We start from the raw sequence: 24,059 nt of genomic DNA, 5'->3' as shown, positions 1-24,059 counted from the left end.
AAGTCAGCTAGGCTCTCAGCCGCCCTTCCTCTCTGTGCGCACAAAGACCCTTTGCCATACCTCCAATTCTCTGTGAGCTTTTCTCTTTCCTTCTAGTTGTAGAATTTCTACTCAGCCAGCTTTCCTGTGGTTTTGGATGGTGTCCGTTCTGTCTTTTAGTTGTAGTTTTGAAATTGTTGTGTGAGGCAGCAGTTTAGGTGCTTACCTATGCCGCCATCTTGGTTTCTCCTAGGGCTGGAATACTTTTTGATTGATTTCTTAATGAACCCTTCACAGAATAAAGGCAAAATAAAAGCTTGGTTCTTTTCCTCTACTTACCAGTTTTCATGATAATGAATTGTCTTCTTTCATTCTCCAAAAACAACCAGTTGTGTTATTTTTTTAATACCATAAAGAACTTGTATATTTTATGGCTTTCAAAAAATTGCAATTTTAAATCTTACTGAAGTTCAAAGTACCCCATCTTTGGTCAGTAGTAGAAGCCTCTTCAAGTTGACTCCTGAATCTTTTGAAATGATAATAGTGGTCTTTGATAATTTCCTTGCTTTTTGATACAGAAAGATATTCCAGGCTCATCCTGAACATTTCCTAACCTAGACTGGAATCTGCCCTTTTCCCAAGAAGCTCTGATTTCCTTTAGTGTTAAATTATATTTCAAGACTATAGTCTTAGAGGTAGGGATATATATTGGGCTGGTCAGTTCCTAGGCCTTTTTGGTGGTCATAGATAGGAAACACACACACACACACACACACACACACACATGTTATAGATGTATGTATATAGTATGTGTGCCTGTGTGTGTTTATGTGTGTATAAAACTTGGTAAGTTTCTACTGATAATTCCAATTCAAAAAAAGGACCACTTTGCATTTGAGGATTTGCACCCCAACCTCTCTGTGTCATATCTATTCTTCTTCCTTCTTCTTGATAATCCTGATTCTCAAACAAAAAGAAAATAATATTCATTTCTTTTACCCAGTCTTAGAATAACAATACTAACATACTTACTCCAATACAGTTACTGAAAAGTTAAAAAATATTTTTTATGTGTTTTTACCATTCTCCCTCCACTTTAACAGGTGTGCATTGGCAGATTATATAAGCATTATGTACTATAATGTTTCCTTTTAAACATCATATTGTCTTTGTTTTACATCTATATATATATATGACTAATATGCTAAGTGTCCCTCCAACCATCCGACTGGTCACTATGATGTGCACTGACCACCAGAGGGCAGACACTCAACACAGAAGCTGCCATGAGGCGTACTGGCCATTTACAAAGAAACTGGCACTGCGGATCTGGCACCAACAAAGCAATACTCAGCTTCCCCCAAGTGGGATACAGGCCCCACCACCACTCCAGAGTGAAAGCCCACAAAATCACAGCCAACGCTGCTGAGACCCCATGCTGCAAAGTTCAGCCCACAGCCCAGCCCAGAAACGGTCGCTGTGGGCACCAGGTAATGGCATCATGTAGCAATGCCCGGCTTCATCTCCCTAGTGACTAGCCTCCTTGCAGTTTCTTCAGCCCAGGAACACAACTTGCTTTATAGCCAGGTGCAAACATTTTACACTTTAACCAAATGTCTGTGAAGCATTTTCCATGCCTCATCTCATTTGATACTCACAGAAGTCCTGGAGTAGGTAGACAGTAGACTCGGTAGAATGCTATTTTATTTTCATTAGCTGGAAAACAGAGATTTAGAAAGTTTAGAAACTTGACCCGACTGAAAAGAAGTAAGAAATTCTGGACCTTGAAAATGACTTCAGGTTTTCTCACTGCGCAGAATATAGTCAAACACTGTTACAGTTAAATATTTTACCCTTTGTTCTCCGTGCGTGATCTACAATAATAATCTGCTTCCTGTTGATATTTACTGCTATGTTGCTGACAATCACTGGAAAGAGAAGTTGGGGTGCTTCACTGGGCTGGAAAAAGTTTAGCTAAATAAAAAAGCAGGTCTAATTAAGCAAGTTTATCTATATACTAGAGGCCCGGTGCATGAATTTGTGCACAGGTGGGGTCCCTCGGCCTGGCTGGCGATTGGGCCAATGGGGGGGGGGTGCTGGCCAGCCAGGGGGAGAGGCCATGGGAGATTGGCCGGCTAGGGGGAAGGACCGCAGGAGGTTGGCTGTGGGAGCGCACTGACCATCAGGGGACAGCTCCTCCATTGAGCGTCTGCGCCCTGGTGGTCAGTGTGCATCATAGCACCCGGTTGACCAGTTGTTCTGTTGCTTAGGCTTTTATATATATAAAGCTCTCGCTGGCGCCAATCATACATGCGTGTTTCCATCTGTCATTGTCAATCGTGAATTTGGTCGACACTTCTATTATAGAGAAAGGGTGAATAGTGATATTAAAATATTTATTCTAATTAATTTCCTTTCAATGTGCACGAACTCATGCATCAGGCCTCTAGTGTAACTATATAGTTAATCCTCAATGTGTCCTTACATCATTGTTTCTATAGACATTTAGGTTTTATGAAACCCATTCTCTAATAGATTCTTCAGGAGTGCTCAGGAGAACAACATCCTCAGAGTTCTTGCATGATGTTAAGAGCTTATCTGAGCCTTTATATTTGAAAGGCACATTTGCTCAATATAAAACCCCTGGATCACATTTTATTTACATCCTAAATACAGTTATCCCATTTTTTTCCGGCATGAAGACTTGCTGTTAAAACTGTGATAATAATATAGTTTTCTGTCCCTTATAGGTCAGTTACTTGCTTTTGTCTAAGTGACTCCTATTGTAATTATGTTAGATCTTCTTTGCTAACCTTGAATATTCATTATTTTCTCTTTAAATCTATTTACCTTTCTAATTTTATTTTAGTTTCTTTCCCTTTTTACTCTACTTATCTTAAGGTATTATCTGTTATGTTTATCTATGTGTTACATCAAGGTTAATCTTCATTTCTAAGATTATTTTTTTCTTTTACTTCTCTTTCTTTCTTGAATTTTGTCACTTCTGGAGGCTAATTCCAGAAGGTCACAATTATTCAAGAAGTTCATCAGAAGGCTGATGGATCTTGGGGCTTCAGCAGGGCTGAAAAACTGCATACATTATTACCTGCTGCTGGAATAGCTGAAGGAATTTCCCCTAACCTGATAATCTTTTCCTGTTTATCAAACTTTACCTGTTTGCATTCCTAAAGGGCTAATATGTTTCCCAGCAAATAAAAAGCCGTGGGTCCGGACATTTGGAGAGGCCACTTCACTAGAAAGTGGAGCCTCCCCTGGGTCCCCCATGCCTCCCAAATTTATATTTCATGTCTAGTCTCTTTATTCAATTTATGCACAGCCCTTCTCCAGATTCCTGAACCCTTGCAGCTGCGGAAAGACCCCAGCATGTCACCACTTTTCTGAAATTTTAAAACTCTGGTTTATGTTGTTCTTTCATGGCATGCATCATTCTGAAGATACTCAGCTTTTTAAAACATTCATTTGTGGTTATCTATATGCTTAGGCAATTTGCCTAATTATTATCATCATTTATTCACTCAATAAATACTTATTGAGCATGCACTATGTGCAGAAAGGCATTGTAGCTTGAAATTGAACCACGCAAGCCAATCTAGATTATTGTTCTATGCAACTAAAGTTTTGTGGTTGTGTGCCCTGGCCATTGTGGCTCAGTTAGTTGGGCATTGTTCTGTGCACCAAAAACATGTTGGTTCAATTCCCAGTCAGGACAAGTGCCTGGGTTTCAGGCTCTATCCCCAGTGGTGAGCATGCAGGAAGCAGCTAACCTATGTTTCTTTCTCACATCAATGCGTCTCTCTCTCTCTCTCTCTCCCTCCTCTCTCTCTAAAGATAAATAAAAATATTTTGTGGTTGTTTACTACGCAACAAAAAGCTAATACACCATATTTATAATTATTAAGTCCTAACTGTGTTTAGTCTCAACAGAATACTATTATGCCATGAATTCTCTGTTTTTGAAATCCTCATTTTTTTGACCCTGTCATCTGGATTTATGTCTTTAGACACATGTTAAGAAAAATATATTTTCCAGGAATTAAAAACATGAAATTGATTTTTTTCTTCCATAAATGAATAATATTTATGTGATCTAGAAAAACAGAGTCACAATACTTCCCCTCCAGATCTTTGTAGATGTTGCATCATTACCTCTGGCATTTAGTTGAGTTCATAACTTCAGACAGATTTTTTTTTTGTCCCTTTGTAAAGTGTGACTTAACTTTTACACAGTGGTTTTAAGCACCTGGGCTCTGAAATTTTCTGCTCACATAGCTCCAAGAAGGATAACTAACTTTTTCCCAGGTCCTTCTTGCTGAGGGCCAACAGTGCTTCCAGTATCCTTAGACCTAACATGTAGTAAAAGGCCCCTAGGCCCAAAAGGTAACCAAGCAATGCGGTGCGGGTAAATTTGCCAAATAAAATACAGGACACCTTGTTAAAATATCAAACAAATAATTTTTCAGTGTAAGTTAAGTTTCAAATATTGCATGGGACATATTTGTACTAAAAAAGCATTTGTTGCCCTGCCAGTGTGGGTCAGTGGTTGAGCATCTACCTATGAACTAGAACAGCCATGGGCAAACTACGGCCCGCGGGCCGGATTCAGCCCATTCGGCTAGTCTATCCGGCCCGCGGAGCTGAAAGAGCGGAGGGTTCTCTTGCTCTCCCCTCCGCTCCTTCACCAGCAGCAGTGTTAACATGGCAACGTCGGGAAACTCGGCCGCAGCTCCTTCTGAGTGGGCGGATTTATATCCGCCCATTCAGTAGAAGGAACAACCTCTCAATCTTCCAGAGGCTCCTTGTAATGCCCGCGGACGCGTCCCCCGACATCACCCTGGGAATGCTAGACACATTATCATGGTGATGTAGGGAGACACGCCCCTGGAGAGCACAGTATCACAGCATTAGCTAAAAAGGAGACCAACAACACTGTTCCCACTGAAGTTGATGCTTTAAAGACCAAAAACCTTTCAACCCAGTCTACATTGCCATCTACATCTACATCCCGGGCATAATTTGGAAGTTGCACTAAAGAAAATGTTTAATTTACTGTTTACACATTTTGTTCTTTTCTATTTGTTTTAGTTTTAAATTATTTTATTATATTTAAGTTTAATTTGAAAGGCTTTTGTACCTTTCCTTTGTTAGGCAATTTTATTTTGCCTTTGCCATCTTCAATATAAGGTATGTTATTGTGCTATGATTCCTCCATTTTTTGAAGTTTCAAATTATAATAATTAGTGTTTACATTCTTCTCGTTAAAATGTTTGAAATGAATAAAACTATTGAAATAAAAAAAAAAGACCGTACCCTTTTATGTAATGATGTTTACTTTGAATTTATATTAGTTCACACAAACACACCATCCATGCTTTTGTTCTGGCCCTCCGGTCCAGTTTAAGAACCCATTGTGGCCCTCGAGTCAAAAAGTTTGCCCACCCCTGAACTAGAAGGTCAGGGTTTGATTCCTGGTCAGGGCACTTGCATGAGCTTCAGACTTGATCCCCAGTAGGGGGCATGCAGCAGGCAGCCAATCAATGATTCTCTCTCTTCATTGTGATGTTTCTATCTCTCTCTCCCTCCCTTCCTTTCTGAAATCAATAAGAATATATTAAACAAAAAGAAGTTGTTGTTTAACATTCAGATTTAAGAAAGCATCTTTTTTTTTTTTTTTTTTTTTTTTTTACAAATATGGCAACCCTAGGTGGTGTTAAGAGTTGGACATTTGAGCTGGTTGTCTATATTTGTGAGCAGAAGGCCCCTAATAATATTAGAGTAGGAGGTGGTTAGATCTGTCTGAATATAAAGCAAATATTTTTTATTTATTGCTTTTAGCCAGAGAGAGGAAAAGAGAGAAAGAGAAACTTTTTATTCCACTTATTCGAGCATTCATTTGGTTGATTCTTGTATGTGCCCTGACCAGAATTGAACCTGCAACATTTTGGTGTACGGACGGATGTTCCAACCAACTGAGCTACCGGCCAGGGTGAAATTCCAATTTTTCAGGCTTTGTTACTGAATTTTATGAATCCAGATACATGTTTTATGTGTGCCCACATTTGATAAATCTGTGGGTTTGTGTTACAATTCAAAACACTGATTTATAAAACAGAATGCCAATTTAAATTTACAATGACCAATATATTTGGCAGATTAATGATTTGTAGTAATTTCTTTTTAACAAGAGGGTCAAATTACAACTCAGAAACGTGCCTGTTTAGTCTAATGTTAGAACAACGGGAATAAATATTCTTCGGGTAATATTGCCATCAACATAGGTGAGTGAATTGTCACATTCTACTCTAAGAACAATCCAGCCAACAGTGAGGAGGCAGTTTGTACGCTTTGAAGCTCAACATACCCGGGTTTTTACTCGTTACTAATTAACTACTTAATATCTGTAGGCCTCGGGTCCTTACTTGGTAAAAAATAGGCTTCAAGGGTTCCGATTATACACATAAAACATTTAGCACAATATTGTTATTATACTATCTATATGTTACCTAAAACATAGATTGTAACATATCAAACATTGTGTAACACGTTACTGCTATGCTACTTATTGTCATTGTGCTATTTATTATTGTTCTATTTAACAACTCTAGCCAACCTAGAGAAACAGGCCATAGAGCTTCTTCCCAGGCAGAGAGGCGGGTTCCAGTTACCATGACAACAGCGCGCGCCCAACCATTTTCCGCTCGGGCATCGTTAGGGAAGAAGAAAAGCTTAGGCTGCGTGTTGCGTCATCACTACGCGCTCGCAGGCTTTCTCCGGGTTATTTTGGAAAGTCCCGGCCCGGCTCCCGTCGCCCACACCAGAAATTATTTTTCTTTTCAACCTTTGTTACATCGCACCGAGTCTGCAAGACTGTAAGTACTGAAGGGAGAAAGAGAGAGAGCCAGCGGGCGAGGGAGCGTCCCTAGAGATGCGGGGGCACCTCCGAACCTGCCCCGCGTTGTCTCGGTCCTATCAGCTTCCTCTCAGCTGGGCTCGCGCCGCGTCAACTTCCGGGCGGGTGCCCGCCAGCGCGGCCTGCGCCGCTCCCCGTCTTTGGCCCCTTTGTGTCCCCGCGGTGCCGAGGCGCGGGCCCTGGCACGTCCTTTCTCCAGGCAGGCAGCGCCGTCGTGCAGGCGCCGCTCGCCGTGGGCGGGCGCGCGGCTCGCAGGGGGGTTAGAGGGGGACGTGCCCGCGCGTGCTGGGGTAAGAGGTTGCACGAGGGTCAGCCTGTGGTTTGAGGAAGGAGGGGTGTGTGGGGGGTGGGGGTGGGGAACCAAGGGGCGTGAAAAGAGCAATGGAAAGATTAAAAAAAAAAAAAAAAGCCACCTCTGTCCACCTTCTCCCAGTCGTGGCCTAACAATGAGGCGCAGCCATAATAGTCATCCTGAGCCACTGGCACCTTTGCGGTCTCTTGATTGCCTTGGGAATGAACTGCTCTGGCTTTGCGTTGTACTGTATATTGTTTTCATGGCCTCTTTTTCTCTTTCTGTTTTCTGTAGATAGTTCATTTCAAACTCCCAATCCCACAAGGTGGTGGTGGCTGCCAATATGAATCTTTTCAACCTGGACCGTTTTCGTTTTGAAAAAAGGAATAAGATTGAGGAAGCGCCCGAAGCAACACCTCAAACCTCCCAGCCTGGCCCTTCTTCACCAATTTCTCTTAGTGCCGAGGAGGAGAATGCTGAAGGGGAGGTTAGCAGGGCAGGCAGCCCTGATTCAGATATAACTGAAAAAACAGGTGAGTTACAATGTTGCAGATTGATGGGACATCAAGAGAGATTTTTAAAAGAGGAAAGGCAGAAGAGATTCCAGTGTTCATTCTTGATGTAACACGTGTTAATGCATTGTCTTTCACTGTGCCCTTTTAAAAACAGTTTTGGGACGGTCATAGGCACCATGTACCTCCAACTGAGCATCCATTCATAACTGCTTCACTTTTATATGAGTTCTTGGAATATGGCCCGACAATGGAAGTTGAAATCAGAATTCAGGTCATCTTTAGGTCAGTCCTATGAATCACCTAGTTATTTGGCCAGGTGTTGCCATTGATTCCAGTATTTCTCCAAAAAATACTGATCACCTCCTCTGAGCTAGCTTTATTCAAGGTGTCTGAAGACAACCTCTGTGAACAAAAGATCGGATCACATTCAGCTTTCCCACTACTTGACTTCCTGGAGATCCCCAGAGTGTAGAAGAATAATTGGTATTCTTTATGGTGAATGAGCCATTTTAAACCTCCAGCAGGTTGTCAGGGACAATAGGGTTTGAGAATAAGCCCCAAATTAGCAATTCCATTTTAATCTGTTATTCGACAGTTACAAATTAGAATATATTTGAATTCTTACTATGTTTTGACATAGTGCTTCACATTCTCATTTAATTGGCACAACAATCCTATGAGATATTACCCACATGTTGCAGAAATGAGACCCAGGGAGGTTAAATTATTAGGAAGTAGGTATAACGAAAACTCAAATCTAAGCAATCTAATTCCTTTTTTTTTTCTCATTTTTTTGTTAATTCTCATCTGAGGATATTTTTCACATTGGTTTTTTTTACTGTTTTACATTAGTATAAATTTTTAAAAATTTACCTTTATTGTTGAAAGAATTACAGATGTCCTCCTCCCCCCATTGACCCCCTTCACCTCATTCAAGCCATCCCCCCTACCCCCCGCCCCGCCCCGCGCCTTCATTGCAGTATTGCCTGTTTTCATGGGTTATGCCAGTGGCCGGCAAACTCATTAGTCAACAGAGCCAAATATCAACAGTACAACGATTGAAATTTCTTTTGAGAGCCAAATTTTTTAAACTTAAACAACTTCTAATGCCACTACTTCAAAATAGACTCGCCCAGGCCGTGATATTTTGTGGAAGAGCCACACTCAAGGGGCCAAAGAGCCGCATGTGGCTCGAGAGCCGCAGTTTGCCGACCACCGGGTTATGCAAATAAATTCTTCGGTTAATCTCTACCTGCCCCTTTCCCTCTGAGATGCATCAGTCTGTTCCTGATTTTTAGAGTAGAGGGGAAAGAGGGAAGGGAGGGGAGAGTGACACAGCAATGTTAAGACACATTGATTGCTTGCCTCCCGCGTTCACCACAATCACACACACCCCAATTGGACTGGGCATCTAACCAGCAACCCAGGTATATGCCCTTAATCAGGAATTAAACCCAAGATCCTTTTGTGCACAGACTGACACTCTTAACTACTGAGCAACACTGGCCAGAGCCAAGCAATCTAATTCTTGAGGGTGAAAGGGATATTAGAAGTTTTATTTTAATGTTTATTCCAATAATCTCCTTTATGATGCAAAACTCTGTATTTCACAAGCAGTTTTAAAATTAATGTGGCCCGACAAGATTAGTGACATGTATGTCTTAACTCTTGATATCTCTATTTTGTTTGGTACTCTTCTGTTTAAATGTAACAGTGGTTAATGTTGGCAGAGTCCCTACACGGTCATTGGAATACCATTTTTAAATACTTTCTTATAAATGGAACATGGTGAAATGATTTGTTTGGTTGGGTTAAGTAGTAAGTAGGAGTCAAATTTTGAAAGGCTTTCTTTGTCTGAAGAGCTTTGAACTTAGCTGAATTCTGTGGGAAAGCACTGAAGGATTTAAGCACAGGAGGGATAGCCCTTTGTTTATACTTTTAACAGATAATTTGATTTGTAGACATGCTATAGTTAATGTCTACACATCCAGGTATTTTACTATTTTAACAGTAAATACATTCATCTGTTTCTTATGTTGTTAGGGCAGAGAGGGTTGTAGGCTTGGAATTTTGAGTCCTTAAAAGCCTCTGTTCATCATTTTAGTTAAATGGGACATTGGATAAGTCACTTAAAATTGAGATCCACAATTTTTTGTTATGTAAAATAAAAGCACTTTGTAAACTGGGATTCAATGGAATGTTATATTTATTTATCAATATTAGTAATGTGAAATTCCTAATTGCCTTTTTAAAAAATATATTTTTATTGATTTCAGAGAGTAAGGGAGAGGGAGAGAAACATCAATGATGAGAAAGAATCATTGATTGGCTGCCTCCTGCACGCCGCCTACGGGGGTTGAGCCCACAACTGGAAATGTGCCCTTGACCAGAATTGAACCTGGGACCCTTCAGTCCACAGGCTAACGCTTTATCCACTGAGCCAAACCAGCTAGGGCTTAATTGCCTTTTCTAATCAGAATATGTTTTTCTGCTTTACATTTTCTTCTGTCTGAGACTTTACTCCTTTTTATTGGGACTTTTTCTTTGGTACATAAGTTCATCTTAAAAACTGAGGTTACCTTTAGGAATCATATGGTCAGTCTTGATGACACGAAAATATAAAAATTAAATTTGTTCTGGGAATGGTGAGAATTCATCTTGTTAGGAATAGAGAGAGAGCTTTGCTTTAAGAAGGGAGTATTGTAAATGGTACCATGAATTTTGGAGAATTTTGAAAACTAAGGCTAAGTTTTTAGTTTACCTTATAAGTACTAGGGATCCATTAAAGACTTTTCAGGTAGAAGGGTAAAATGATGAGAGAAAGTTGTTTAGTAAAAAAAAAAAAAAGTCAATCTAACAGAAGGTAGGGTTTGAAGAGAGATATCATTTAGGAAACTTGTAATTCAAACTTAGTGATGGCAGTAGAAATGAGGAAGAAAGAAATGTGAAGAGTTTTCAAGTAAGAAAGGTCAAGGATTTAAAACTAGATTGCTAGTAGGAATGAGATAAAGTGACTTGATAAAAATTTTTAGGTAATTGAAAAAAATGGTGGTTTTGTACATCAGAACAGATATGAAGTACCTATTGTAAGCCATTGGGCATGCCTTTAAAAATTAAGAATCAAACCGACCTATAAACCAGGAGGTCATGGTTCAATTCCGGTTCAACATGCCCCGGTTGCAGGCTCGATCTCCAGTGTGGAGTGTACAGGAGGCAGCCAGTCAATGATTATCATCATTGATGGTTCTATCTCTCCTCCCTTCCTCTCTGAAAGCAATAAAAATATATTAAAAAAAAAAAAAAAAAAAAGAATCAGCCCTAGCTGGTTTGGCTCAGTGGATAGAACGGTCCAAGGACTGAAGGGTCGGGGGCAGGTACCTAGTTGCAGGCTGGTCCCTTTTCCTGGTCGGGGTGTATGTGGGGGGCAACCAATCAATGTGTCTCTCTCGCATTGATGTTTCTTTCTCTCCCCCTCCCTTCCACTCTGTATAAAAATCAATAGAAAAATGTCCTCAGGTGAGGATTAACAACAAAAAATAATAATAAAAAATTTTAAGAATCAAAGTCTTGTCCCAAACTGGTGTTTTGAAGTAGACCAAAGACAACTTAGCATGGGGGATACAGATACTGAATTAAGTATATTAGCCTTGGCTTGTGGAGAGGATAAGAAACCACAGGTAGATTTAAGATCTAACTTTGGGCTGGATATGAGATTGGAGAATTATCAGTGGGATATGAATATTTACCTTCGTTTATCATCATACTAGAGGCCTGGTGCACAAAATTCGTGCACGGAGGGTGGGGGGTGTCCCTCAGCCCAGCCTGTACCCTCTCCAATCTGGGACCCCTCAAGGGATGTCTGACTGCCCGTTTAGGCCCAATCCCAGTAGGACATCCCTCACAATCCAGGACTGCTGGCTCCCAGCTTCTGGCCTGCCTGCCTTCCTGATTGCCCCTAACCGCTTCTGCCTGCCAGCCTGATCACCCTGTAATCACTCCCCTGCCAGCCTGATTAATGCCTAACTGTTCGCCTTGCCAGCCTGTTTGCTCCTAACTGCCCTCCCCTGCAGGCCTGGTCACCCATAACTACCCTCCCCTGCAGGCCTGGTCACCCTTAACTGCCCTCCCCTGCAGGCCTGGTCACCCTTAACTGCCCTCCCCTGCAGGCCTGGATCCCCCCCCCCCCCAACTGCCCTTTCCTGCAGGCCCGGTCGCCCCCAACTTCCCTCCTCTGCTAGCCTGGTCACCCCTAACTGCCCTCCCCTACAGGCTTGATCGCCCTCAACTGCCATTTCTTGCAGGCCTGGTCCCTCTCAACTGCCCTCCCCTGCTGGCCATCTTGTGGTGGCCATCTTGTGTCCACATGGGGGCAGCAATCTTGTGTGTTGGAGTGATGGTCAATTTGCATATTACTCTTTTATTACATAGGATAGAGGCCTGGTTCACGGTGGGCGCCAGCTGGTTTGCCCTGAAGGGTGTCCCAGATCAGGGTGGGGTTCCCTTGGGGCGTGGGGCGGCCTGGGCTAGGGGCCTGTGGTGGTTTGCAGGCTGGCCACGCCCCCCGGCGACCCAAGCGGAGGCCCTGGTATCTGGGATTTATTTATCTTCTATAATTGAAACTTTGTAGCCTTGAGCAGAGGCCAAAGCAGGCCAGGGCTGCGGAAGCTTGGCTTCCTCCATCGTCGGGAGCAACTCAAGCCTCCTGCTCTCTCCAGCTCCGTGGCTGCCGCCATTTTTGTTGGGATTTATTTATCTTCTATAATTGAAACTTTGTAGCCTTGAGCGGAGACCAGTGCTGTGGGAAGCTTGGCTTCCTCCATTGCCGGGAAACCCAAGCCTCCTGCTTGCTCTGTGGCCACAGCCATCTTGGTTGGGTTAATTTGCACACTCACTCCCAATTGGCTGGTGGGCGTGGCTTATGGGTGTAGCGGAGGTACAGTCAATTTGCATTTTACTCTTTTGTTAGATAGGATGTATTTTGTGGTATTTGGCAAACTTGAAAGGTAAATCTTACTTGCTTACACAGCTGGGTAATTAACACTGTCAACTGAATTAGGTGGTACATTTAGGAGGAGGATGCCAAAAAAAGTTGAGTTTGAGTTACTTTTCATATTTCAGTAAAGAGGTTTAATAGATGGTTGTACATCATTGTTTGGAGCCTGAGAAATCAACTTTGGAATTATAGTTGTAGTTAACAAAAAAATGTCCTAAGCAAGTTGTACTGTAAGAAACATCAGTATTTAATGATGATGAAAGGAAGGGAAATCAATGACATATGTAAAGGATGACTAGAATAGTCAGAAATGATAGTATCCTGGAAGTTAAAAACGAAATATAGTGAACAGTATCAAATGTAGAGAAGTCAAGTTCGATAGGGACTGATCAGGGACCACTTCTCTTGGAAATTAAAAGTTATTGTTGACATTTGTTTCAGTAGAAAGGCAAGGAGATGACTACTCTTTATGAAGGGAAAGAGAAACAACTTGACAGGGAAGCAGTTTCAAGAAAAGATATTTCAGGATTATTGAAAATTGAATATATTTGTAGAGATATTTTACCTACGGTGGGGAGGGGAGTGAAGGAAATAAAAATAGATGGGTTCATAGATTATTTTGAGGTTGGAATGAAGGAAAGTTTTAGTATGTGCTTGATGAATTTCTTTTCTTGGTGACATAAATGTCTTCTAATTGGTTACCATTTCAGTGTGGTTGTCCTGTTGAAAGTAACAGTTGTTTATAAGTGAGAAAATTTTAAAATTATATCAGTTATCACTGCTTTGCCACATACAGATTATATGATCTTGGGTACATCAGCGGTTTTGGACTTCACTTCCTTTGTCTAGAGGTTCTCTGAAGTCCTTGCAAAAAGTAAAATGGATATGATTCTTTGAATGATAATGCAGAATATATCATTTTAGTGTCATGATTCTATAACCATTGGGTGTTACTTAGTCTTTTTCAGATGTGTGATCCAAAACGTGAATCATCTTTGTGTAATCATTTTGGCTTCTTAATATCTGTACTTGAAAATCAGTCCTTGGTAAAAGATTTAGTGATGAATTGTTCTAATTGAAAAATACAAGCACTCATGTCTACTAATAATAGAGGAATATGCAAATTGGTCGGGGTGCCCTCACGCAATGACCGAACAGTGGGCTGCGTGGGGCGACCAGGTTAGCGCGGGGTGGGGGGGAGCAGTGAGGGGCGACCAGGCCAGCAGAGGGGGGCAGTGAGGGGTGACCAGGCTGGCAAGGGGGGTAGTTGGGGGCAACCAGGCCAGGAAGGGAGGGCAGTTAGAGGTGATCAGATGGGCAGGGGAGAGCAGTTACGGGCGATCAGGCCAGCAGGCAGAGGCGGTTAGGGGTGATCAGGTTGGCAAGCAGGCGAGCGGTTAGGAGCCAGCGGTCCCGGATTGAGAGAGGGATGTCTGATTGCCGATTTAGGCCCGATTCCTGGGACATCCCCCGAGGGGTCCTGGATTGCAGAGGGTGCAGGCTGGGCTGAGGGGACCCTCCCCCTCCCTGTGCATGAATTTCGTGCACTGGGCCTGTGGTACCTAAGTAAAAATCATAAGTACATTTAAAATGTACATCGTTTTGTTTGTGTTTTCCTTCCATACCTCTTTACGTGCTTACCTATTGTTTTCTTCGAACTACCGTGTTATAAAAAGTTAAATGATACAATGTTGTGTAATGAAGGGAACATTTACTTTTCATGTCAGTTCATGTAAAATATGCTGTACCTCATTTTTAAATGGCTACAGTGTTTTACCTTGTAGATGCATTGTAGTTCATGTAGATTCCCATTAATGGACTTTGGTTATTTTGTTTCTTGTCTTCTTTTTCTTTTTCTTTTTGCTGTCAAAAAATGCTGTAGTGACTATCCTTTCACTCAGATATTTTTGCATGTGTATAATCTTATGGGAAATTCCTGGAAATGGAATTGGCAGAATAGAGGGAATAAAAATAATATTATAGTATTTGCCAGATCACTCTCACAAAAGTTTTACCAGTTTGTACCAGAGTACAGCTTGGTTTTCATTTTTAGTGCACAGGATGATGCCCAACCAACTGAGCCACACTCGCCAGGGCCAGCTTGGTTTTCAGATGTCTGGTTTTTAATACTAGACCAAAATATTGTGAACCAATTTAATCCTTAACAGGCTAGCAGGCAATTAAATTGCTTTATTTTTAGTCTTTATTTCTAAGGTTAAATATGTTTTCATTGTATTAGCCATTTGAATTTTTCCTGTGTTCCTTTGTTTGTTTTTTTTTCTGATAAATGGTTTATTTGTAATTTTTAAAAAAGTACATTTTTATTGATTTCAGAGAGGAAGGGAGAGGGAGAGGTAGAAATATCAGTGATGAGAGAGAATCATTGATCAGCTGCCTCCTGCATGCCCCACACTGGGGATTGAGCCCGCAACCTGGGCATGTGCCCTTGACTAGAATTGAACCCAGGACCCTTGAGTCTGCAGGTCGACGCTCTATCCCCTGAGCAAAACCAGCTAGGTCAATGATTTATAACTTTTAAATTTTCTTCTTTTAATTCCCTGTTTGTTGTTTGCCATAGAGAAATTTTACATTTTTATGTGGTCAGTTTATTCATTCTTTTCTTTAAGGCTTTTGGTTTTAGGTCCTCAACAGGCATTCCCTACTACCACCTAAATACTTTATCCATATTTTCTTTTAGCACAACTGTGTTAACTTTACTTTTAATTGTAGTAAAATGTACATAACATAAAATTTACCATCAACTATTTTTAAATGTACAAGTTAAGGTGTGTTAAATACATACACAGTATTGTGCAGCCAATTTTCAAAACTCTTCATCTTGCAAAACTGAAACTCTGTGCTATTAAATAATTAACCTGCTACCCCCAATCCTTGGCAGCTACCCTTGTACTTTTATTTTTTTTTTAATTGATTGATTGATTTTTAGAGAGAAGAAGGGATTGGGGGAGAGAGAGAAACATTGATTTGTTGTTCCCTTATTTTATGCATTCATTGTTTGATTTTTGTTTTTAATATATGTATTCTTATTAATTTCAGAGAGGAAGAGAGGAGAGAGAGAGAGAGAGAGAGAGAGAGAGAGAGAAAGAGAAACATCAATGATGAGAGAGAGTCATTGATAGGCTGCCTCTTGCATGCCCCACACCTGGGGATTGAGCCCACAACCCAGGCATGTGCCCCAACCAGGAGATGAGCCATGACCTCCTGGTTCATAGTTCAATACTCAACCACTGAGCCACCATGGCCGGGCCATTTTGGTTGATTCTTATATGTGCCCACACCATGGATCGAATCTGCAACCTTGGCTTATCGCGTTGATGCTCTAACTAGCTGAGCTACTCGTCCAGGGCTTACCCTTGTACTTTCTGTCTCTGTGAATTTGATTACTGTTGGCACATCATAAAAGCGGGATCTTATAGCATTTGTCTTTTTGTGAATGACATTTCTTCCATGTACAGGATGATGTTTACATTGTATATATACATTAATTTTGTTATCCATTCATTCAAGCATGGATACTTGGGTTGCTTCCATCTTTTGGTTCTTATAACTAACGCTGCTATGAAGTAAGTGTACAAGTACATCTTTGAGACCCTGTTTTCACTTATTTGGGGTATATACCCAGAAATGGAATTACTAGATCATGTAGGAACCCATCATATGTTTTCCACAGCAGCTTAAAATGTTATTTTCCCACCAACAGTGCACAGGGTTCCAATTTCTTCACAGCCTTGTCAACATTTGTTATTTTCTGTTGGTCTTTTTTTTTTTTCTGATAGCTAAAATGATGGATAGGAGTTGGGTTTTGTGTTGACTGTTTTGTTTTTAATGTGTGTTTGTAAATATGTTTTTTTTGACTTTTAGAAAGAGAGGAAGGTAGGGGGAGAGAGAAACATCGATAGGGGAGAGAAACATCCATGAGTTGCCTTCCAAATGTATTCCAATTGGGAAATGAACGGATGATGACCTTTTGGTACATGGTACCACACTCAACCAACTGAGCCATAGTGGCCAGGACTTAGATTATATTTTTTAACCTTATTCTCATTGGGAATTTATTATAAGGAGTAAAGAAAGGGTGACACAGTTTTCTCCTTTGCTTTTTATGTGACATTGACAAGTCATTTCAGAAATATTTAATAAGAAATATTTTTTCTTATATTTGAAATATCATCATTAGAGTTTAAATTTTCATTTGCATCTTATGAGCCATTAATCTGTTTCTTTAATCTTACATTATTATTATTATTATCCCTCACCTGAGGATATGTTTATTGGTTTTTGAGAGAGAGGGAGAGAGAAAGAGAGAAATATCATTCATTACTTCCAGTATGTGTTCCGACCAGGGATTGAACCCATAACCTAGGCATGTGCACTGACCGGGAATCAAACCTGCAACCATTTGGTGTACAGGATGATGCTCCAACCAACTGGGCCACTCCACGCAACCTGGGCTACCACATTATTTTAATTCTTGTTTTATGTGTTATAATATATTATTGATTTTTATATAGTTTTCTTCTTTTTTGGCCTGAAGTTTCAAGTAAGTGGTTGCTATGGTTTTTATTTAAATTTCCAAGTAGCATAAATTTTGCTTTAATGTTTTTATTAACATTTACTTCTAAATGCAGTCTTCAGTACTACTTCTTTGGCAAATTTACTGAAGTTTTGTGGCCTAATACACAATTGCTGTAACGATTCTAAGGGTATGTGAAAAGAAGACATGATCTGAATTTAGATATAATGATGTGCCATCTAATAGATGAGTTTTATTACTTACATCATTTTATCTCACTGTGGATCACAAACGTATCATAAAGTCAATTTCTTGGAACCCGATTAAATTCTTTTTAAATCCTCACCCAATGATATACTAGTCTATATGTCATATATATATATATATATTTTAAATATATTTTTATTGATTTTGGAGAGGGAGGGATAGAAACATCAATGATGAGAGAGAATTATTGTTTGGGTGCCTCCTGCATGCCCCCCTCCCACCCCCCACCCCCCCCCAGTGGGGATTGAGCCCACTACCCAGGCATGTGCTCTGACCAAAATCAAACTGTGACCTCCTGATTCATAGGTTGATGCTCAAGCACTGAGCCACGCTGGTCGGACAAGGATATATATGTTTTTTTAATATATCTTTATTGATTTCAGAGAGGAAGGCAGGGGGAGAGAGAGAGAGAAAAATCAATGATGAGAGAGAATCATTGAGCAGCTTCCTCCTGCATGCCCCACACTGGGGGTTGAGCCTGCAACCCTTTCATGTGCCCTGACCGGGAAATGAACTGTGACCTCCTGGTCCATAGGTTGACTGAACCATGCCAACTGGGCCACCTGAGGATATTTTTTCCATTAATCTTCAGAGAGAAAGTGGAAGGGAGGGGGAGAGAGAAACATCGATGTGAGAGAGATACATTGACTGGTTGCTTCCTGTATGCACCCTGACCGCACCCAACTGGGGCCTAGGGTACAACCTCAACCGTTCAGTCCAAGGGCTAACGCTCTCCCCACTGAGGCCAACCTTGCTGGGCCATATAACTAATTTTTTAATGCAATACAATGAATGGAAAATTATCCAAGTACTAGAGGCCCAGTGCACGAAATTTGTGCACTTGGCTGGGGGTGGGTACCTCAGCCCAGGTTGTGAGAGGGTGCAGACCAGGCTGAGGGACCCCACCGGTGCAGGATTGGGGACAGGGTAGGATGCAGGAGGTGGCCAGCCAGGGAGGGACTGCGGGAGGGCTCCAGGGCGTGTCCGGCCCGTCTTGCTCACTTCCAATCAGCCAGACCCCAGCAGCAAGCTAACTTACCAGTTGGAGCGTCTGCCCCCTGGTGGTCAGTGCACGTCATAGCGAGCGGTTGAGTGGCCTTAGCATATCATTAGCATATTACGCTTTGATTGGTTGAATGGCTAACTGGACACAGCGTATTAGGGTTTTACTATCCTACTAGAGGCCCGATGCACAAAATTCGTGCAAGGGGCTCGGCCCTCACAGCCGTGGCGGCTACCTCAGCCTTCCCAGCCCCGGCTTTGTCCACGAGGTTGGTCAGCCATCCGGTCTAATTAGCATTTTATGCTTTTACTAGAGGCCCAGTGCACGAATTCGTGCATGGGCTGGGTCCCTCAGCCTGGCCGCTGATTGGGGCTGATCAGGGCTGTCTCACCAAGTCCAGGGGGAGGGACCACAGGAGGTTGGCTGTGGGAGTGCACTGATCACCAGGGGGCATCTTTTGTGTTTAGCATCTGGCCCCTGGTGGTCAGTGCACATCAAGCGGCTGGTCGTAATGGTCGCTTAGGCTTTTATATATATAGATTTACATACACTGAGTGGCCAGATTATTATGATCTGTGAATGCATAATAATCTGGCCAGTGTATATCATCATATATAATAAAAGGCTAATATGCAAATTGTCCCCTCAACCAGCAGGCAGGCTGGCCAACCGCCCATGTCCCCTCTCCCTGGCCAGGCTGGCCGGACCCCACCCATGCATGAATTCATGGGCCTCTAATACACACACACACACACACACACACACACACACACACACTCTCACACTCTCAGAGTGGCCAGATTATTATGCATTCAGAGATCCTAATAATCTGGCTACTCAGTGTATATAGATTATTATAGCTATAATAAAACCCTGATATGAAAATTAACTGAACAGCAGAATGACCAGTTGCTTTGATGCACACTGACCACCAGGGGTCAGACACTCAACACAAGAGCTGCCCCTGGTGGTCAGTGAGCTCCTACAGGGGAGCAGGCCTAAGCCGGCAGGCAGACACATCCCAAGGGGTCCCGGCCTGCGAGAGGGTGCAGGCCAGGCTGAGGGGATCCCCCCTCACCCCCAGTGCACGAATGTCATGCGCTGGGCCTCTGGTATAGGATAATTTGCTATACTTACAGTAAAGCCTCTGAAACTTTTGTTTCAGTTATATGTGTCTATCTAACAATTTGTGGGTTTAGTGCAGCCATGGGCAAACTACGGCCCGCAGGCCGGATCCGGCTGTTCTATCTGGTTCTCTTGCTCTCCCCTCCGCTCCTTTACTTTGAATTTATATTAGTTCACACAAACACTCCATTCATGCTTTTGTTCCGGCCCTCCGGTCCAGTTTAAGAACCCATTGTGGCCCTTGAGTCAAAAAGATTGCCCACCCCTGGTTTAGTGTCATAATCTAAAATGTGTCTCTTACAGTGGGTCCTAATTAAAAATATTTTAAAACATTGTTCTATATCAATTATTTCTGTGCTCTCTCCTCTATTCAGAGCTTATAGAAGAGATTAAAGCCTCATATTTATCTGTTAACTTTTTACTTATATATCCTGCAATATTTATGCACTTCATTGTTAATATTTAGTTGAGATATATGTCAATTATATTTTTATTTTTTTAGTATATTTTTATTGATCTCAGAGAGGAAGGGAGAGAGAGTTAGAAACATCAATGATGAGAGAGAATCATTGGTCGGCTGCCTCCTGCATCCCCCGCACTGGGGATCAAGCCCGTATCCTGGGCATATGCCCTGATCTGGAATCAATCCGTGACCTGGTTCATAGGTTGACACCCAACCACTGAGTAACACCAGCTGGGCAGTTTTATTTTTATTTTAGATATAAATTTTGTTGTTAAAATTATCTCTTAGGTTTAACACTTTTGCCTTGTCCATTACTAATAGCATGACTTTCTTTTCCTTTACATTATTTTGTATCTCTCTTTTCTTTTGACTTAAACATGAAATGTTTTCTTTCTCATTCATCTTAGAGTGATGTATTAGAAACTACTCTTAAATTTTGTATTTAATGTATCTTTTAAAGATGCTAAAGATATTTCCCTATCTAACTCTGACATTCAAATTAAAGACTGTTCAAATTTTACAATCTATTGTTTTGGTAATAACCCTTCTAAAAGGAAAAATACATGATGTGTTACTTGGTATTTAAAGGAACTGCCTTGAAAGTCAGTTGTCATGTTAAAGAACTTAACCATGCAGAGCAACACGCAACTAGAATATAAAAAATGACATTGCTTTTGTTAAGTCTGCAGATGGTTTAGAGGTTTATGTGTTTTCATTTTACTTTGGGAAATCACTTTATTTGTGGACTATCAAATTGACTTAGACTATTTCTCTTTGGACTCATAATCTTCTTGTAAGTGATTTGTTTTTGTTTTTGAGTGGTCCTTGATCTTGGACCACTTTCGTGAAATCAGTGGCATGCTCAAATGCTTTTGTTTCATGATAGACTTAGATATGAGAAAGGGTATAAGCATACTGGAAAAATTTGGAATGTATGATTGTCTTCTCTTGTGCTGTCCACTAATGGGGAATTTCATTTGGAATTACCCCCTGGAACCTTGTAGTCACCTTGCATCATCTTCTATCCCTAAAACATAATAGGCTTTTTAATTGTTCATATATGAAAGGGACAGGCTGTTTTTCCTCATGTTCCTATAGGAATTTGTTTATTGCTCTCTCAGATTATGCCTCATAATAGTTAATTTTCATGGATATTTAGCTCCTATTGTTTATTTTCTTTAGGGCAAATTGTACTGTAACTTGCCCTTTCTTTTTTTTATATACCCCACTTCCTGGTACAGTGCCTTAAACACAGAATACATTTAGTGAATGTCAGAATTGAATACTGTCTAATCCTATCTAATAAAGAGGGAACATGCTAATTGACCCTCACACCATCACAATGATGGAAGCGCCCACAGCCAATAAGGAGGGAATATGCTAATTGACTGTCCCACCCTTAAAGATGGCGGCACCCAATTCCCTCAGCCCTGCCGGGGTGGCAGGCACGGCAAGGCTGGGTCTGCCCCTAGGCACGCCTGCCTCCGGAGTTCTCTCAACCCCCCAGTTGCCCAGGGCTAGCCCAAGGTGCAGGCAAGCCTCAGATGTCAGCTGCCCAGCCGCCCAGGGCCGGCCCAAGGCGCAAGCAAGCCTCGGATTGTGGCTGCCCAGCTGCCTAGGGCCCCCCGAGGCTCAGGTAACCAGGGCCGCCCAAGGCTTGCGCTGTTGGCAGTGGCAGCAGCAGACGTGTGATGGGGCGTCCCCTTCCCCTGATCGCCAGGTTGCCTCCTGCCCCTGGCGGCTCCCAGACTCTGAGAGGGGGCAGGCCAGGTTGAGGGTCTGCCCCCCCTCCAGTGCATGAATTTTCATGCACCGGGCCTCTAGAGTCTTTATAATTGATTTTTCTATTCACCTTCCTTACCTTCTTTTTTGTATTTTGTGTATGTATATGACCTTGTCTCCTTTGTGCTGTTGCTTAAAAATGATTGTTTGCTTTCGGTCAAAAGCATCATTGCATCAGGAATATCTTAGATATTTTTGCTGTTGCTTATTTCCAAAAATAGTCCAAACAAATCTAAGCATTTAGCACTATTCTAATTCTAGATTGGTAACTATTTTGGAAAGTTGGTATTTTATATAAACAAGCTTTTATTGTATTCCATTAGTTTTCAAAGTGTGGTCTCTGAACATTTGGGCTCCTTCAGGTCACAACTATTTTCATAAGACATTACTTGCCTTTTTCACTATGTCGATATTTGCACTGATTGTACAAAAGCAATGGTAAGTAAAACTGCTGGTGCCTTAACAAGAATCAAGGCCAAGACTCCAAACTGTTATAGTAGTCATTTTATTCTTAAAAAATTTTAAATGCCAGTTTCACTTAAAAATGTTCTTTTTTTAAAAAAATCCTCACCTGAGGATATTTTGTCCATTGCTTTTCAGAGAGAGTGGGAGGGAGAGAGAGAAACATAGATGTGAGAGAGACACATCGACTGGTTGCCTCCTGCACATGTTCCCGTAACCCAGGTATGTGCCAGGAATCAAACTTGAGACCCTTCAGTGCATGGACCGACACTCTTAACACTAGCCACACTGATGAGGGCAAGAATGTTCTTGATAAAGCAGTACAAATTATTACTTTCAATAAACTTCAACTTATCAGTAGGCACTTTCATAATATTTTGTGAAACAAACTGTGAACTACCCTTTGCTGCATACCAAAATACAATGTTATTTCAAGGGAAAGCATTTGAGCAATTGTTTTGAGTTGTGAGCTGAACTTGTCATTTTTTTTCACAGAGCACCATTTTTACTTGAAAGGATGATTTACCGACAACTGTAGTTATGCAGACATTTTCTTAAAAATGAATAGCGATATCAAGGAAGACAACTGATAGTATTTATTGCTAGTGATAAAATTCTAGGTTTCAAAGGAAAGTTTGGATTTTGGAAAACTAGTATCCACAACTGTGAGTTAGACAATATCTAGGTATTTAGAGATTGGTGGTGATATTATTGAATCTATTTTTTAAAAAATCATGAAATATGTCAACATTTAGTAGATCTGCATTAATCAGGGAGTTAGCCAGTATTATTTATTTAAGTTTTTTTTTTTTTTCTTTACTGATTTCATAGAGGAATGTAGAGGGAAAGAGAGATAGAAACATCAATGATGAGAGAGAATCATTGGTTGGCTTCCTCCTGCACACCCACTCTGGGGATTGAGCCCACAACCTGGGCATGTGCCCTGACCAGGAATTGAACCAGTGACCTCTTGGTTCCTGGGTCGATGCTCAACCACTGTGCTACACTGGCCTAGCTAGACCAGTGAGTTTTAATGGAACATAAGGCAAAAGTTTATTCATATAGTTTCCACTTCCAAAGTGCAATTAACCTTTAAAAAAACTACCACCTGTACAAATTTGGATTTAGAATCTAAGAGGAAAATCTACAGTAATGTAAAAAAGCTATGAAAATACTCCTTTCCCTAATTTTATCACTGTATAAGGTGTGATTTTCTTTATAAACCTAAACAAAAACAGTATACTATAGCAAATTAATTGCAGAAACAGATAAGAAAATCTAGCAGTCTTCTATTAAACTAGAGATTTTCACAAATGTAAACAGTGTTGCTCTTTTCTCACTAAATTTGGTAGGAGATCGGAGCAGGAAGAGGGGATATAGTTTTCATTAAAATATTTGTTAACATGTAAAGAGTTTGTTTAATAAATAAATATGTAAACTTTTTTTCAGTTTCTGTTCTCTAATGTAAATATAGCTATATAACCAACATAAAAAACTCTTTGGTGCCTTCAATTTTTAGGAGTACAAAGTTGCCATGAATTTGAGAAATGCTGTTATGTTATAATCTTTATTCAACCTCCATGTTATCAAACCACTTCCTCTGAATACCACTTGGTTTAGGGCATGTATATTAAAAATATACATGTTTAATGTGTATTTTGATGGTATTTATTATATATAGAGTAAAACTCTATCCAGTCAAAGCTTAAGTAATTG

General features: G+C 41.0%; 1 protein-coding gene across 3 annotated transcripts in view; it reads left to right on the top strand.

Moving 5' to 3' along the window:
* Positions 1 to 6,742: 6,742 nt before the first annotated feature.
* The window catches only part of SMARCAD1 (SNF2 related chromatin remodeling ATPase with DExD box 1), a 111,881-nt gene continuing 94,564 nt past the window's right edge, over positions 6,743 to 24,059 (top strand). The window contains exons 1-2 of one of the 3 annotated variants that reach the window (XM_080682487.1): positions 6,743 to 6,866; positions 7,494 to 7,732. In XM_080682487.1, coding sequence (XP_080538613.1) covers positions 7,543 to 7,732 — 190 coding nt within the window. In that variant the 5' untranslated portion in view covers positions 6,743 to 6,866; positions 7,494 to 7,542. Of the gene's footprint in view, positions 6,867 to 6,974; positions 7,198 to 7,493; positions 7,733 to 24,059 lie in introns of those variants that run through there. The other 2 variants (XM_080682488.1, XM_080682486.1) reach the window with 2 other exon arrangements.

Source organism: Plecotus auritus (genome assembly GCF_963455305.1).
Source record: "Plecotus auritus genome assembly, chromosome: 1".
Taxonomy (NCBI): Eukaryota; Metazoa; Chordata; class Mammalia; order Chiroptera; family Vespertilionidae; genus Plecotus; species Plecotus auritus.
Note: the sequence above shows the minus strand (reverse complement) of the source record. Positions and strands in the feature narration are given on the sequence as shown.